The sequence below is a fragment of the Melanostigma gelatinosum genome (assembly GCF_949748355.1).
Source record: "Melanostigma gelatinosum genome assembly, chromosome: 2".
In the NCBI taxonomy this organism is placed as follows: Eukaryota; Metazoa; Chordata; class Actinopteri; order Perciformes; family Zoarcidae; genus Melanostigma; species Melanostigma gelatinosum.
In genome coordinates this window covers 20,725,896-20,739,737 of record NC_136635.1, presented here as the reverse complement: position 1 = coordinate 20,739,737, position 13,842 = coordinate 20,725,896, and the positions used below count along the sequence as shown (strand labels likewise).

At 44.6% G+C, this 13,842-nt stretch overlaps 1 protein-coding gene across 1 annotated transcript in view; it reads right to left on the bottom strand.

Annotated features, from left to right (window-relative positions):
• Positions 1-13,842, bottom strand: part of LOC306790360 (T-cell immunomodulatory protein-like) — a gene marked incomplete at its 5' end in the record, with an annotated part of 72,827 nt that overhangs the window by 18,268 nt on the left and 40,717 nt on the right. Inside the window, 2 exons of the mRNA XM_079286559.1 lie at positions 10,377-10,455; positions 12,993-13,036. Coding sequence (XP_079142685.1) covers positions 10,377-10,455; positions 12,993-13,036 — 123 coding nt within the window. The remainder of the gene's footprint in view (positions 1-10,376; positions 10,456-12,992; positions 13,037-13,842) is intronic.

Here is a 13,842-nt window from a genome sequence, read left to right as displayed (position 1 = left end):
GAAAAACCTTGTACTGTCAGGTTTTTACCACCTCTGGGCAGACAATGTGACATCTAGCGTCAGTCTGAAACTGAGTCAAGTGTGTGTGTATTGGCACCGAGGGAAATGAGCAAATCAAGAATAAATGAGGAATCTGAACATGAAACCCCGGAGTCCTTGTGCTTCCTCTCCTCACAGGTTTCCATGGAGCATGGTTTCATCTGGACCCTGGTCCTTCCTCCTACCAGGGCCCTGCTGACTCCAACTGCTAATATCACTTTTATTATTACTCACATTACCATTTCATATTACCGATACCATTAATGCACAGTACTGATTTTGTCTCTTCACCAGAGTCTCTGTGCTTTCTCGCCTCACAGGTTCCTGTGTATCCGGGTTTACCTGGACCAGGTGTTGCCTCCTGTCGTGGTTGTGTCATACATTGCATGTGCTGTAATTACATTGAATGTGTTGTAATTCACTTGTCATGTTCTACACATGACATCTATTGCACTTCTGTCCATCCTGGGAGAGGGATCCCTCCTCTATTGCTCTCCCACAGGTTTCTTCCTCTTTCCTCCCCGTTAAAGGGTTTTTTTTGGGGAGTTTTTCCTGTTCTGATGTGAGGGTCCCGGGACAAGAGGATGTCAAACGTGTACATATTGTAAAGCCCTCTGAGGCAAATTTGTAATTTGTGATTTTGGGCGATACAAAAATAAATTGAATTGAATTGAAACATGTGTAAAACATGCGTAAAACACAACCACGTGTAAATCCTAACATCCGGATCCAACGAAAGGTAAAAAAGGGTCAGAAACATAATTGGCTTTCAGTCCACACGCTCACTCTCATACTCCCCAGGGCTTCACAACCCGAAGAAATAGAAGAAATAAAACGTTTTTAGAGAAATTCCTAGAGCCTGTCGCTATAGAAACCATTCGCTCCCGTGGCGACGATAAAAGGAGCAAATTGCAGAGATAATAACGTGAGTGGAGCCACGAGGTAAAGAATACGCACACAAGGTCCGCCTCGCCAGGAGGGAGCCCCAATCAGTGCCCATACAATGGTGTCAAGATACGGACACTGATTCGTGACCAAAGTCGTGTGTGTGTGTGTGTGCGTGTGTGTGAGAAAGAGTGCGCATGGCCGTGGGGTAATACGATGAAGGACCTGGAGGGCTTTATAGTTGTTCTGTCCTTATCACCACCCAGCTTTGCACTGCCTCTTAAACACTACAGCTCAGAAGCACGTTGACACCTGACGACGACCGAAATCACACTGTGTGTCTGAAAGAGAGAGAGAGAGAGAGAAAGAGAGAGAGAGAAAGAGAGAGCGAGAAAGAGAAAGAGAAAGAGTGAGAGAGAGAGATAGAGAGAGAAATAGAGAGAGAGAGAAAGAGAGAGAAAGAGAGAGAGATAAATAGAGAGCGAGAAAGAGAAAGAGAGCGAGCGATAGAGAGAGAAATAGAGAGAGAGAGAGAAAGAGAGAGAGAGAGAGAGAAAGAGAGAGCGAGAGAGAGAGAGAAAGAGAGAGAGAGCGAGAGAGAGCGAGAGAGAGCGTGAAAGAGAAAGAGAGAGAGAGAGAGGCTCCATCAAATGTTCAGTCCCTGGTCCATGACGTGATGTCACACATACTCTTTGTTTCTATATGTTTCAGAGATAACAGTGCGGCAACAACTAAGAACAGAACAATAGACTGTTATGAGAATCGAAAGGGAAGAAAAACAAAACAGAGATAAAAACTAAATTAATTCTACAAGTTTAGAAAGTTTTCAGAAATGATTGGAGAAAAAAAAAACATTTAGAGAACATTTAGAGCAGGGGTGTCAAACTCATTTCCACTCTGGGCCACATCAGCATCACGGTCGCCCTCAAAGGGCCGGTTGTAACTGTAAGACTGTATAACTAACTTCTCCCCAACATATTGTTAAATAACTCTCTCTGCATTTGATTATTGTTTCTTCAAGTGTAAACATATTGTACATGCAGCTATATAAATGAAAATGATATTTAAACATTTCTGTTATTATAACATAAATCATTTTAATTGAGGGTTTAGAAACCCACATGACTCTATCAAAGATCAAACTACTAAAGAAAATAACAAAGACAAATATCAAACATAAGTTATGACATTAACTTTGTTCAAAGCTGTTTGTGTCACCTCTCTGCATCACCAATGTTCCTCCCTGTCGTCGTCCTGTGCATGGCAGCTACATCCAAGAGCTGCTCACTGAGAGTCAGGTCTGATGAACATGGATAGATGATGTATCCGTGTTGTCTGTGCTTTCATCAACAGTTCATTAGAAACACAAGTACCTGCTCGTCTCTTAGCTAGCTGTGTTGTTAGATTGCTGCTAGTTCATGAACTCTGTCTGCGATGGTGTTTCTTCACAAACTGACATTTGTAAAAGTCTGTATCTGGTCGGAGCTCTGCTCACATACCTTCAGCATGCACTGGGCTGTAGCTGTGTAAATATATTCTGCTGTGATTGCAGTCTGCCTTTTAATTCTTGGACAGTTTGATGTTTTTCTTGGAGGCTAAATTTAGCTCCGTGTTTGGTGTCAAAATGCCGACGTGAATTGTATCCTTCATCACCGACACTGCCTCATAACACAGAAGACAGACCCGTTGTTCTCCTTCAAGCACAAACATGTATTCGCTTTCACATCTTTCATTACATTTTCTTCCCTCTGCATCAATGTTTCTCTTCGTGGACATTTTGGGATTATTTGTCGATCTTTTTCAATCGTTGGAAAACCGCTTTTCGGGCTGTTGCCTCTCCTGTCCACCTGTTGTGATCATTTTAATGTCGGTACACATACAACATGCTGTCTCATAATTTCAACTTTCTATCTCATAATTTCGACCATGGGGATACTTTTATTTTCAAGTCTAACTTTTAATTATTTTTCCAAAACAAAAAAAGAATCTTTTTTTTTTTTTGCTGGCGGATTCGCGGGCCACATAAAATGACGTGGCGGGCCGGATTCGGCCCGTGGGCCTTGAGTTTGACACGTGATTTAGAGCGTAATAAGCTGACCTTGCCGTTGCCAGAATAATTCATAAATAACTTCTATTCTGAGGAACTTTTGGAGACAAGACTCAGCACATAATGGAGCCAAGCGCACCAACCAACAAAACCAAGTGAGCTTTCAACGAGATGCGTTTCAGTTCGGCGCATCGCAAGATTGGCAGAAGGAATGGAAGCTCGACAGTGTGGCAACAAGAATATCCACTCAGCCAGTGCTGAGAAATGTTTGCTTGTGAACTTCCACGATGCGGTGAAAAAGGTAGCTTCATGAAGTTTAAATGCATTGAGGAAAGCCTCTCATTATTTTTTTTTAACCATTACAATGGCATGTTTCTGCCCTGTAGTTACACATATTTGGGCTGGTATATAAACAGACGGCAAGCAAGACGGAGAGTCTGTGACAAGGTACATCCTACATTAAGACACGTACACTCTGTCTTTTAAACACATTTAAACTCGAGGGTCTTTGGGGACCCATTGATCAACGGATTGGCAGAAAACAGCGGTGACGAATTCAAAGTTTAACAATCTCTTGACAACCTATGGAGAAAGAGATACAGAGGAGAAGTTACAGGGTGAGCAGAGGAAGAGAAAGGAGATGAAAGTGAGAAAAGGGCTAGAGGGGAGAAAAAAAAGATGAGGGAAGAGGGACGGAGGAGGGAGGCAAAGGAGTGAAAAACAGATGAGAAAAAGCATGCTAAGCCCGATCAACAGTAATTCTCCATGTCTCTGTGGAGGGTTACCTCTCCACTCGATTTTTTCCTTCCACACCAATATTTCCTCCCCTCCTCTGCGCTGATCTCCCCGTGTTCTTCTCCTCCCATCTCCTATAGTCTTATTTTCGGTCGCACCCTGAATTCTCGCTCCTCTCCTTTTGTTTTTTCTCTCTGCAGCTCTGCTCCTCTCTCTCGGCTTGGCCCTCTCATTTTCTCCCCTTTCCGACCCTCCACATGGTGAATTCTCCCCGTGTGTTTCCAGCACCATCTTCCAAACACTGTGCTAATAAAAAAGGGGTTTGAGAATAGGGTAACGCTCACTGTTGGACCTCACGAGGTCTCGGAGAAAACTAAAGGTATAACCGTGGCCGAGGATCGGTATGATGTCAAGTGCAATAAGCTGGCTTCTTACCACACTGATTGAGGCAACAGCAAGATGCGGCAAAAAAAAGAAAAAAAAAGCAACACGAAGGGCTTTTCCAGTGAATGTACAGGTCAACACAGCTCAGCGCGCACCATTGAATTTGCATCCAAGTTGTTTTGGTTCTAATAAATGTCTGAAAGGTTAAGGTATGATACATATGTTTGCTGCAGGTTAACATGTGTTTTTTCTTAAAAGGTTGTGCATGTACAATGATTGTGTGTGTGTGTGTGTGTGTGAGGGAGCCGTTGCTAATCCCCTGAACTCATTAGCCTAATTGGACGGTCTGCAGAGAGCTCCACATTGATCTGGGCCTGTTATGATTCTCCTCTTCATGAGCGCTCACTTTTCTGTCCCCGCCTCTCTCTGTCAAATGTCCTCTTCCTTTCTCCTCTGTCCCCCCTCTGTGCCGCCAACCAATCCGGACTTGTTACAATTCTCTCTTTATGTCGGCTGGTGTTATTGAATCTATTTCAATTTGCAGCTTGGTGGCACGAACAGCCAAATATGGCGGGTCAAAAGAAGCCAATGTAATGACGGGCTGGTGGCAACGACAATAACTGGAGCATATTTATGTATCAAAGAGAAAAAAAAAAATCTAATTTTGACAAACCACAGTTTCACAAGAGAAAAAGACATGAGCTTCTCTGTTATATCTCCCTGCGCATCAACAGACGAATGTAAGAGTGGCTTGTCAATACTTTGACAAGCTGTAAAATAAGGGGGCTCCACAATTTCCCAGAAAAGCTGTGCAGACTGCAGATTGCTGTTGTGATACTAAGGCCATTAGCCAGTAATCTAGAACACAAGTAAACAAACCTGTTAGTCTTCAGGTTGCATAAATGGCCAAACCACTTGAAAAAAATTCACAAAATGAGCTTCACTTGCAGTCGCATAGACCCACAGCACAGCAGCACAGAGCAGGGAAATGTGTTTACCAACTGGAAATGCAGTGAAAAACAGCTCAAGTCACGTGTAGATAACGTCTTGTACATTCAATTATTATTAACAGACAGACTGTCAACATCTGTTGACGTCTTCAATACCACATTAAACTAAAAACGGCAAGTGAGAGTGAGTGAGTGTGCATCTCTGTGTCCGTCCAATGCTACTTGGTGACTCACACTTTCTCAGATAACACCTTTTATTGCCTGTTTTATACGACTCCTCACTCACGACTCTTAACGGGTCAACAGTCGGTAGGGGCCGTTAGTGACAACACAGCGGAGTGTTTTCTGGCAAGATTCTATGACGTGTCTTACACGATACAGTCTGTGGTCTTATACGACGACTTTGAGCCGATTGCCTGCATACATCGCCGCTCGTTTTTGACTTGTTTGACGACGCCTTACAGGACAGTAGTGTCTACACGGAGGGTTAGCCAAGTGTGGGTTGCGTTGATTCAATCACACAGTACAGCAGTGGTCGTTGCATACACACCTGGCGGAGATCCGTACGCTACTTAGTGAATCGTTCTATTGTTAATTATGACTGTCACCCTGAAAGTTACATGTAACACCGTTCCCCTTTCGACGAAAGACAAATGGATGAACCGGTGTGACCTGGAAGCCTGAGGGCGACGCAGTACGGTGTTTGTCCTGTGCAGTGTCTCTGAGCACCCACAGTGAGAGAAATGAAAAGGTTGTTAATGAATAACTATTCATCCCCACCACCACCCCGCCCCTCTCTCTCTCTCGCTCTCGCTCTCTCTGCAGGAGTTACTCGATAATGAGGTGTGGTGTTGTCAGAATCACAGCCCATCCTCATTCATCCAACCTGCTTAGCATGGCACACCGCTGCTGGGCGCGTACACGGCCTCCTACACGTTCATGCGCATAGACACAAGGTCAAGAGACAGATGTCAGGGAATGCACGCACGCACACATGCTGACGCACACACGCTGACGCACACACGCTGACGCACACACATGGCCACAGATTGTGCGCAAGCTTAGGAAAAATACACGGACACACATGTAGCGTGCGCGTACACCTATACAGGTAAACATACTGTGCGGATGCCCTACACACAGAAAACGAGTTAGAAAGAGAACCTGTCAGTGTTGCTGTTGACCTTTACTTGCCAGATAAGAGGGTGTTATTATCACAGAGTGTGTATGCAGTACATATACACAGTATGAACTATACGTGTGTGTGTGTTAGCATTGTCTCTCTCAGGTATCTCACCAGACTGAGATTGCTCCATCTCCTCTCTGCCTCCCACCAGCCCCTGACGTCCTCGGTCCTCCTTCCCTCCTCTTGTTCGACAGTGATTCCATTCATAATACTGTGCCTTCACGGGCCCTTGTCTCCATCTCTCAGCATATTACAATCTCCGTCTCCTTTCCTCTCTCCCTTTCAGCAGGGTGAAGGGTAAGTGAAGATCGTTGGGCCCCAGCGGAGAGGCCCAGACATTGTGTGTGTGTGTGTGTGTGCGCACCCCATCATTGCTCATCTCTGGCAGCCTCGCTGGCTGTTCCCCGAGCTACAAGCTACAGAATAAATACACTTTAAATCATCTACACACACACACACACGCACCGCCCCCCCCCCCCCCCCCCCCCCCCCCCACACACACACAGCCTGCTCCCTGGCAGCACTCTGCTGCTGTTAAATGAGGGGTCTGGGGAGTTGTGCCGGCAAAGCCTTTGGCTGCTCCTCCTCTCTCCGTGCACTCCAGTCAAACACACAGTGGGAAAAATAAGCCAAAGTTATGATGGGCAGAGTGTAATACGCCAGGATATTCTCATGTTAAATAAATGGGATTCAGCTTTCTGAACAGCAGCAACATAAAGGCACTGTCTGGGGAGACTTTTTCCAGAAAGAGATGTACCGTCTGAGTGGACAAAATGTCAAGACCTTCTCTTCTTCTTCACATGAACGAGATGAACAGTAGAATACCTTTATTAAAAATCTTTGTGCCGCCAGTAATTTAGTTTCCAGAGTTCCACGTCCACAGTCTCTGTAGCTTCATCTGTACGAGCGGGCACTTTCACACCGTCATATTAGTTTGTTTCTTACATTTGTCATTCGATGCATTGCTAGAAGAGACGATAAGAAATACTTTGAATTGTCCCTGTAGGGAGTTTTTTTTCACAGGTCAGTATTTTTTTTCTGAACTGTTGTATTTGTCATGAGTACTTTCAGACAAACCATGTTTTTGCATAGAATAAAGGCATCAACCAATCACGCTGTGCGGAACAGACATATTCAAAATGTACACGATTGGTTTTTTTTACAAGAGGCTCTAAAAATCGTATTTCATGAGTATCAGTGGTCCGAACCAAGAAGGCAAACTTTATTACTCCTTTTAAACTTGACAAAGGCAGCGCAGACCAGACCTAGTCCTTCTGTTCTTACCTTTCACAATAAAAGCCCCAGATATATGTTCACTCAGAACATTATGCTAAAAGGAAACTCAATAAAACAGCTTACAGTGACTTTTACAACCTTTTACCCCCATAAGTTCCATAGCAGTCTGTACCAGAGGAGCAATCTGTGTTTTCAACTGTACAGACCAGTTACCACGCCAGGCTGTGATATTGTAGACAACAGTGTGCTTCTAACAACTTGCCTGGCCTGCACAGAGCCCTGACCTCAGCCACGTCCAACACCTCTGGGATGAGATTAGAACACTGACTGCCAGACTAGCTCAAAGAAATGCTCTTGCGGCTGCAGCCAGGATAAAAAAAGAATAAAAATCTCTCAGAAGAGTGGAGGCTGCAGAGTAAGACCCATGGTTGGGTAAATAGGTAACGTAATGTGTCCACATACGTTTGACCATATAAAACAAGTATAAACGTGAGTAACTGCCTTTCTAAACTCTCAATGTTCTTTTTGTTGAGACTAAAAAACACAAATATTACTGGATCCTTTTCAGCATCTCACTTTAATATGATTCTAAAAATCTCCTCCGCATCCAGTGTGATTCTGTACGACTCTCCATCTCCTCTGCAGTAGGCGTGGGTGCAGGTGGCGATAGCCTCCCCCCATCCTCCCCTCTCTCCCCCCCTGCCTCTCCGCTCTTTCTCTCTATGCCCATTTGACTGCATATTTTAAACCGGCAGAGTGTGTGTAGAGGGGGAGTGAAGCTGTGGGTTTCGACACGCTTTAAGACAACTAAAAACAGGTCGGCTGGTGTTAATATTTTGTCCGCTCGGTGTTAATATTTTGTCCGCTCGGTGTTAATATTTTGGGGCGCGGACGCAGAGCATCTAATTGAAACGTCCGCGGCCTTTGAAAGATTAGTTTCAGCAGCGTTTTGTCACCGTGAGCTCATAGCAGTCTAATGGTGGTGAAATAATAATGATGTTGGACGCTGATCTGTCTCCTCTTTCTTTAAATATGTATCGACTCCAACTGTGCCGACAGATAAATGAAACAATAAAATCTGACAAAGTGGAATTATGCTGCACACAGGAATGCACGCACACACACACAACAGACTATATATATCCCTGACCCCAGGCTGTCAGTGCATCTTGTCCTCATCCAGCTCCGTATCCTTCCCACAATGTAACGTCAACTGGGTTAACTTTGGCTAATACGGCACAGCATCGCTGTCCTCCATGTCTCGTCTCATCTTTCTATGCATATATTTGTCTCTCTGTGTATCTATCTCTCTCTACCCTTGTTCGTCTGACGTAAAAGAGCAGCGCGGTGTTCATCAGCTCCGAGGCCGCAGGAATTTGTCCTCCTACGCAGATGCGGTGGCGCTACGAGCTACGACATAACAATCAATAAAGCTGGGGACGCTGACATTAAGGAAATACTTGTCATTATTCATGTGAGAGGGTGGGGATTTGTGAATAAAACCTTGCCGTGGTACGTTGTGTATGCCGGAACAGAACCCAGCCAGATGTTGACAGGACTGCTGATATTAACGGAAGGGAGTAGCCCTTTGAGAATACATGCAGTGGAGCGGTTTGAGATTGAAAATTCATGTAAAAAAACCACTCACAAGACAACAGAAATTCACTTCCAGCACCCTCGATCGGCCTGTTCTAACTAGTTCCCTTCACGATCGTCATCTTTCCTTCAGAGATTTGTTAAAAGAAGTAAACAACAGGTGCACAACGTCACACATCCACAACAAGTCTCTATATACCCTGGACCCTGATAAAAATAAGGAAACAAATGAGGAAGCGACAGTTTGTTGAATGTTGCTTTGCAGTGGAAAAAGGCCGACAGTGTTTTGGAGGCTTTCACAGTATTTGTTCTGTGACAGTCCTGCAGAAACTTTGAGAAAACTGTGTCCCGTAAACAGTGCCACTGCATTCACGCCAGGCTGAATATTTGATCGACTCATCTTTAAAAAAGAAAAAAGTGTATTAATTTTCCTTCAACGTTACATATTACAGCATTTTACAAAATACCCTTGTGGGTGAGACCTGCATTTAAACAGGTATATAACTACTTTAAAACTATTTAAAACATGACAGCCTTATCACACTGATTTATTCTCTTTCAGTTACAACAGCTGCCCTTATTGCTTCAGCCTTTGAGGCATAAAAGCTATTTTCTCATTTATAAAAAAAAGCAAATAAAATCAATATACCCCTCTTCTTATTCTCTGTTTTATCAAAATCCTTCAAAACAAACGCTGTCGTGTTCAGCTAAGGACAGCTGTCACTGTTAAAATATTAATAATTCTGACGTGGATGTAAAAAAAAAGCTCAGGCAGTGAACTGTTCCAAAAAATAAATGCTTCTGGAAATTCTCTGTCACTGAAGTGGATAGTCTAGAAATGAATGCTTCACAAGTGTCTATAAGAACCGGTTCACAACTTATGGAAGAGGACGTGGCTCAAGTATCATGAGTGAAAGAGGAACTCTTTGAAAGGGGAAGTGACCATATTTGGACTGCGGAGGAGTGATAAAGGAGGTAATAAATCAAGTCAGAAGGAGGGTCATTTTCTCACAGACTTCTATACAATCAGTCTTTTTGCAACCAGATGAGAAAATGCAAGGTTAAAGCAGTTCGGCATTGGTTTCACTTTTCAGAACTGGAGGCTGCCGCCTCTCACAGCCACGTCCCCTTATTGCCAATTGGCATGAACACAACGCTTCAAACCCACACACTTGACCTTCATGCCACATTTCAGCCACCTAGGGCAAAAACAAAAGGGTGGGGACATTTTTGTGGACCGACCGGCCGAGTGCAGTGTGAGCTGTAGCGCTCTCTATACTTTATATATATCTTATTACAATGAATACAAAGTCCTTACCTGAGGCGTTCTTCAGGTTGCCGTTGGAGTCCGTTGTGGTGTACATGACATAGGGACCTGGCTGGTTAACACCAAAAGGCTGCGAAAACATGAAACACTCGTGAAAAAACGGACACGTTGACATTTCGCAAGTTTCTTTTCACATTAGCCGTCTGTCAGTGAGGGAGAAAGAGGACGGGGAGAAACCAGCAGGGAGGGGGTGAAAGAGAAATACAGAAAGACAAGAGAGAGAGTGGGCAGAAAGACATGTTTTTCAGTTATTTTCATCAGGTGGCGTTTATACGAGAGTGACGGCTGCGTGTTAGTGCGCGGACCCAGTCTTATCTCTTCGTTGCGAAAGTATGCCGAGAGATCTGCCGAGCCGTCGCTGGCTTTACCTCGGCTCATCACGAGCAAACATACACGCTGCAGGAGAGTCTTGGCCCTTTATGCTGTGACACTCAGTCGGGTGAGGAAGGAATGAAAAATGAGGACAAAAAAAAAAAAGAAAGAGAGAGATGAGAAAGCCACAGCGGAGCAGATCAGTGGGCACAACGAAAGACGACGAGAGGTGTGACTAAGAAGGAGAGTAGCGGGAGAGTGAAATGAAAAGATAAGAGGCGGTGATGGATGGAAGACGAGGGGAGGAGAAACAGCCGCGAGCTCCACTCGTCAAATGCATTCATCGTACCTTTCAGTCAGACGTCAAGCGAGTGGAAGAGCGGAGCGACAGAAAACCAAAACAACTCTAATACCAGCAGCCTCTTGTTGATGTCAACGCTAATGTGTTTTGCGAAGGGCTTTCCACTGGTGAAAGGTTACATAAGGAGAGATGCTACTGGCTGCTGTGTTTCTGTCAGATTTCTCTGTCCACCTACACATGATCATCATGACACCGGCTTTTTGGGATGAATAAAAAGGGGCTGGAAGCTAACTGCTCCATCAATCGATGGCTACGTTTAACTCCAAAAGTGCACTGTGGTGTAAGAGCTTATGTTCAATGCAAAACCTTATACGCCCTTCAGACTGACGCAATGATGCGGGTCGTGTGTCATGGGGGTCTATCTGTATGGCTCAATGCGATTCAGCCGCCCCTCGGACGCAGGTCAGAGGCAGTCCAGTACCACGTATTATCTCCAGTCAAACGATACCTGCAATTGATCCTTTTTGCGCCCAGATCTAGAAAAAAAAAGACTATTTGTATGGTTTCGCTCGCGGCCAATCATCTCAAGCTTCCTTTGATTCAATGCGACGTGTGATTGGCCCACTACCGCAGCAGTGGCAACCGGTACAGCCAGGGTTGCCTGCCTGCACGCGGCTCTAAACACGGAGATGTATGAGCCAACAGCTGGCAGCAAACGGTGGTTACAGCGCTAACTAACGACGGCAACAGGGCTGCGTCTAAAATACACATTGGCGCTGTCAGAAAATCATTTCAATGAGTCCGCAGCGAGGGGGAGGGGGGGGGGGGGGGTTAAATGTAATTTTGTATTTGGCAAGAAGGGTGGTAACCAGAACAAAAACGATCTGCATCGGCTGATGTGTCTCATGGCTGTTTGGCAAACTGTATCAGCTGCAAAAATACGTGATCTGGTAAAAGTTGTATTTTCTCCTTTTTATTCTGCTGTCCCAACCCGTGACTCAAAACCGCAATTTTTTATCCATTTCACGCCTAATTTCAGCCGCCTTTAATGTGCCGATTTGATATTGAAGTCTCGTATTTTCTGTGTTTGATTGTTTTGAGTTTGTACACTGTTGTCTTCTGACCATGTGTTGCTGCTGGGGTTTGTTAACCAAGCTTTTGTTAACTAAACTAATTGTAGAGTCCCAAAAGGAGCTTAAGGTGGGTTAGCTGGGACCACTGTGAGAGGCCGAAGTTAACCTCATCACGCAGACATGAAGTCTTGGATGCTTCATAAACTATCAGAAAGTGAGCAGGAAGTAAACCACGAAAGGATACCTGTTATTATAAAATCATGAGCGCAAACCTATTTTCAGCAGACACCGTCAGTGTCAAAGTGTCCCTGAGCAACAACAAGCAACAAATCCCAAAATGTATTTACCAAGGACAGGATTTGGAAAACAGGTACACCTGGCACTTATTTGCCCTTCTATTAAAAAAAATCATACTTTATCGGGAAACGTGAAAGATACAACACAGTAAGTTTGTATACTGACTGCATTAGGAAGGTCTCCCGCTTGTCTCCATTAATAATAAAAAATGAATGGGGGAGGAGTTTATTTTTGTGCTTTCCATGTTTTTCAGGCTGCACTTAAGGATAGGCACTTTACACAGAACGAGAAGCTTATTCTGCCTTCCAGCTCAAAAACACATCACCAATTCAAATCCCCTTCCCTAATTTCCTGCATATAAAGTTGATCCTCCCTATAGACATGAAGTTTGGCCAGCAGTCAGGATATTCCAGCACATGTCTCTCTGTTCCTGCTGAAACATTGTTGATCAGAAACTCTGGAGGAACATAAAGATGTATGCATGGGAAGATAAGTGCAATGGGGAGAAGTACACCCAGAGAGACACACCTGGTCAGTGATCAGGCAGATAAGAAACTATTTCACCTTTGGTTTTTTGTTAATGTTGTTGTTGGAACAGTGGACGAACAAAGACAGATTTCTCACCTTGACATATTCTGGACAGTCATTGAAGCAGAGGCCGCTGAGCACTGAGGAGGACAGAGATGCCAGAGTTAGACATGTTGCTCTTACAAGTCCAACACGGTGATGGAGCCGCTGTATCAACACGTATCAAGCGGGTCAATCTGGCACATGGAAACAAACTCTTCTCACACAATGACTCAAGTTCCACAGTCGAGACAAAGGAAAACAAATTCATATTAACCGTGCCTAAGCGTTCCTCACATTCACGTTCCATTACCCGTAATTGAATCCTATTTTATGTGCGCGAGGTGAATGGAATGTGGACAAGGCGGACAAGCAAAGAAAGGAGGGAGGGTTGTAAATAAATCGTCAGCGGTGAGAAGCATCAAATAAATGTGCATGCTATTAGTGCTGCGTGTGCGCGGAGACGTGTATGCCTCAGAGAGCATTTCCGCTTATTTGTGTGTGCAAGCGGAGCGAGGACAAAATCCGCAGAATTGCTAATCAGTCATTAGAGAAGTGACTTTATTAGCATACTAATGGGGTCCTGGGTCTAGGTTGCCTTGATTGGCCTGATGGGAGTCATGCCGAAGCCCAATACTCCGTTAATAAGGTCGGCCCCCGGTGCTGTGCTGAACAGCAGCCAAAATCAATGCACCTATTCAAAGGGAACATCACAGCGCCCCCGACTCACTCGTGGGAGGACGAAGCCCTCGCTATCGGATTGTTCGGCACTAATTTGCCACAAACATGTTAATCACAAACTTTCACGAGTGGGCACTGTAATTATTTGATGGAGGATTTTCAGTGACGTAAAGGCTCTTTGAAATGGATTTCCGATGCGGAGCATCGACAGGTGACCTGGACGTCG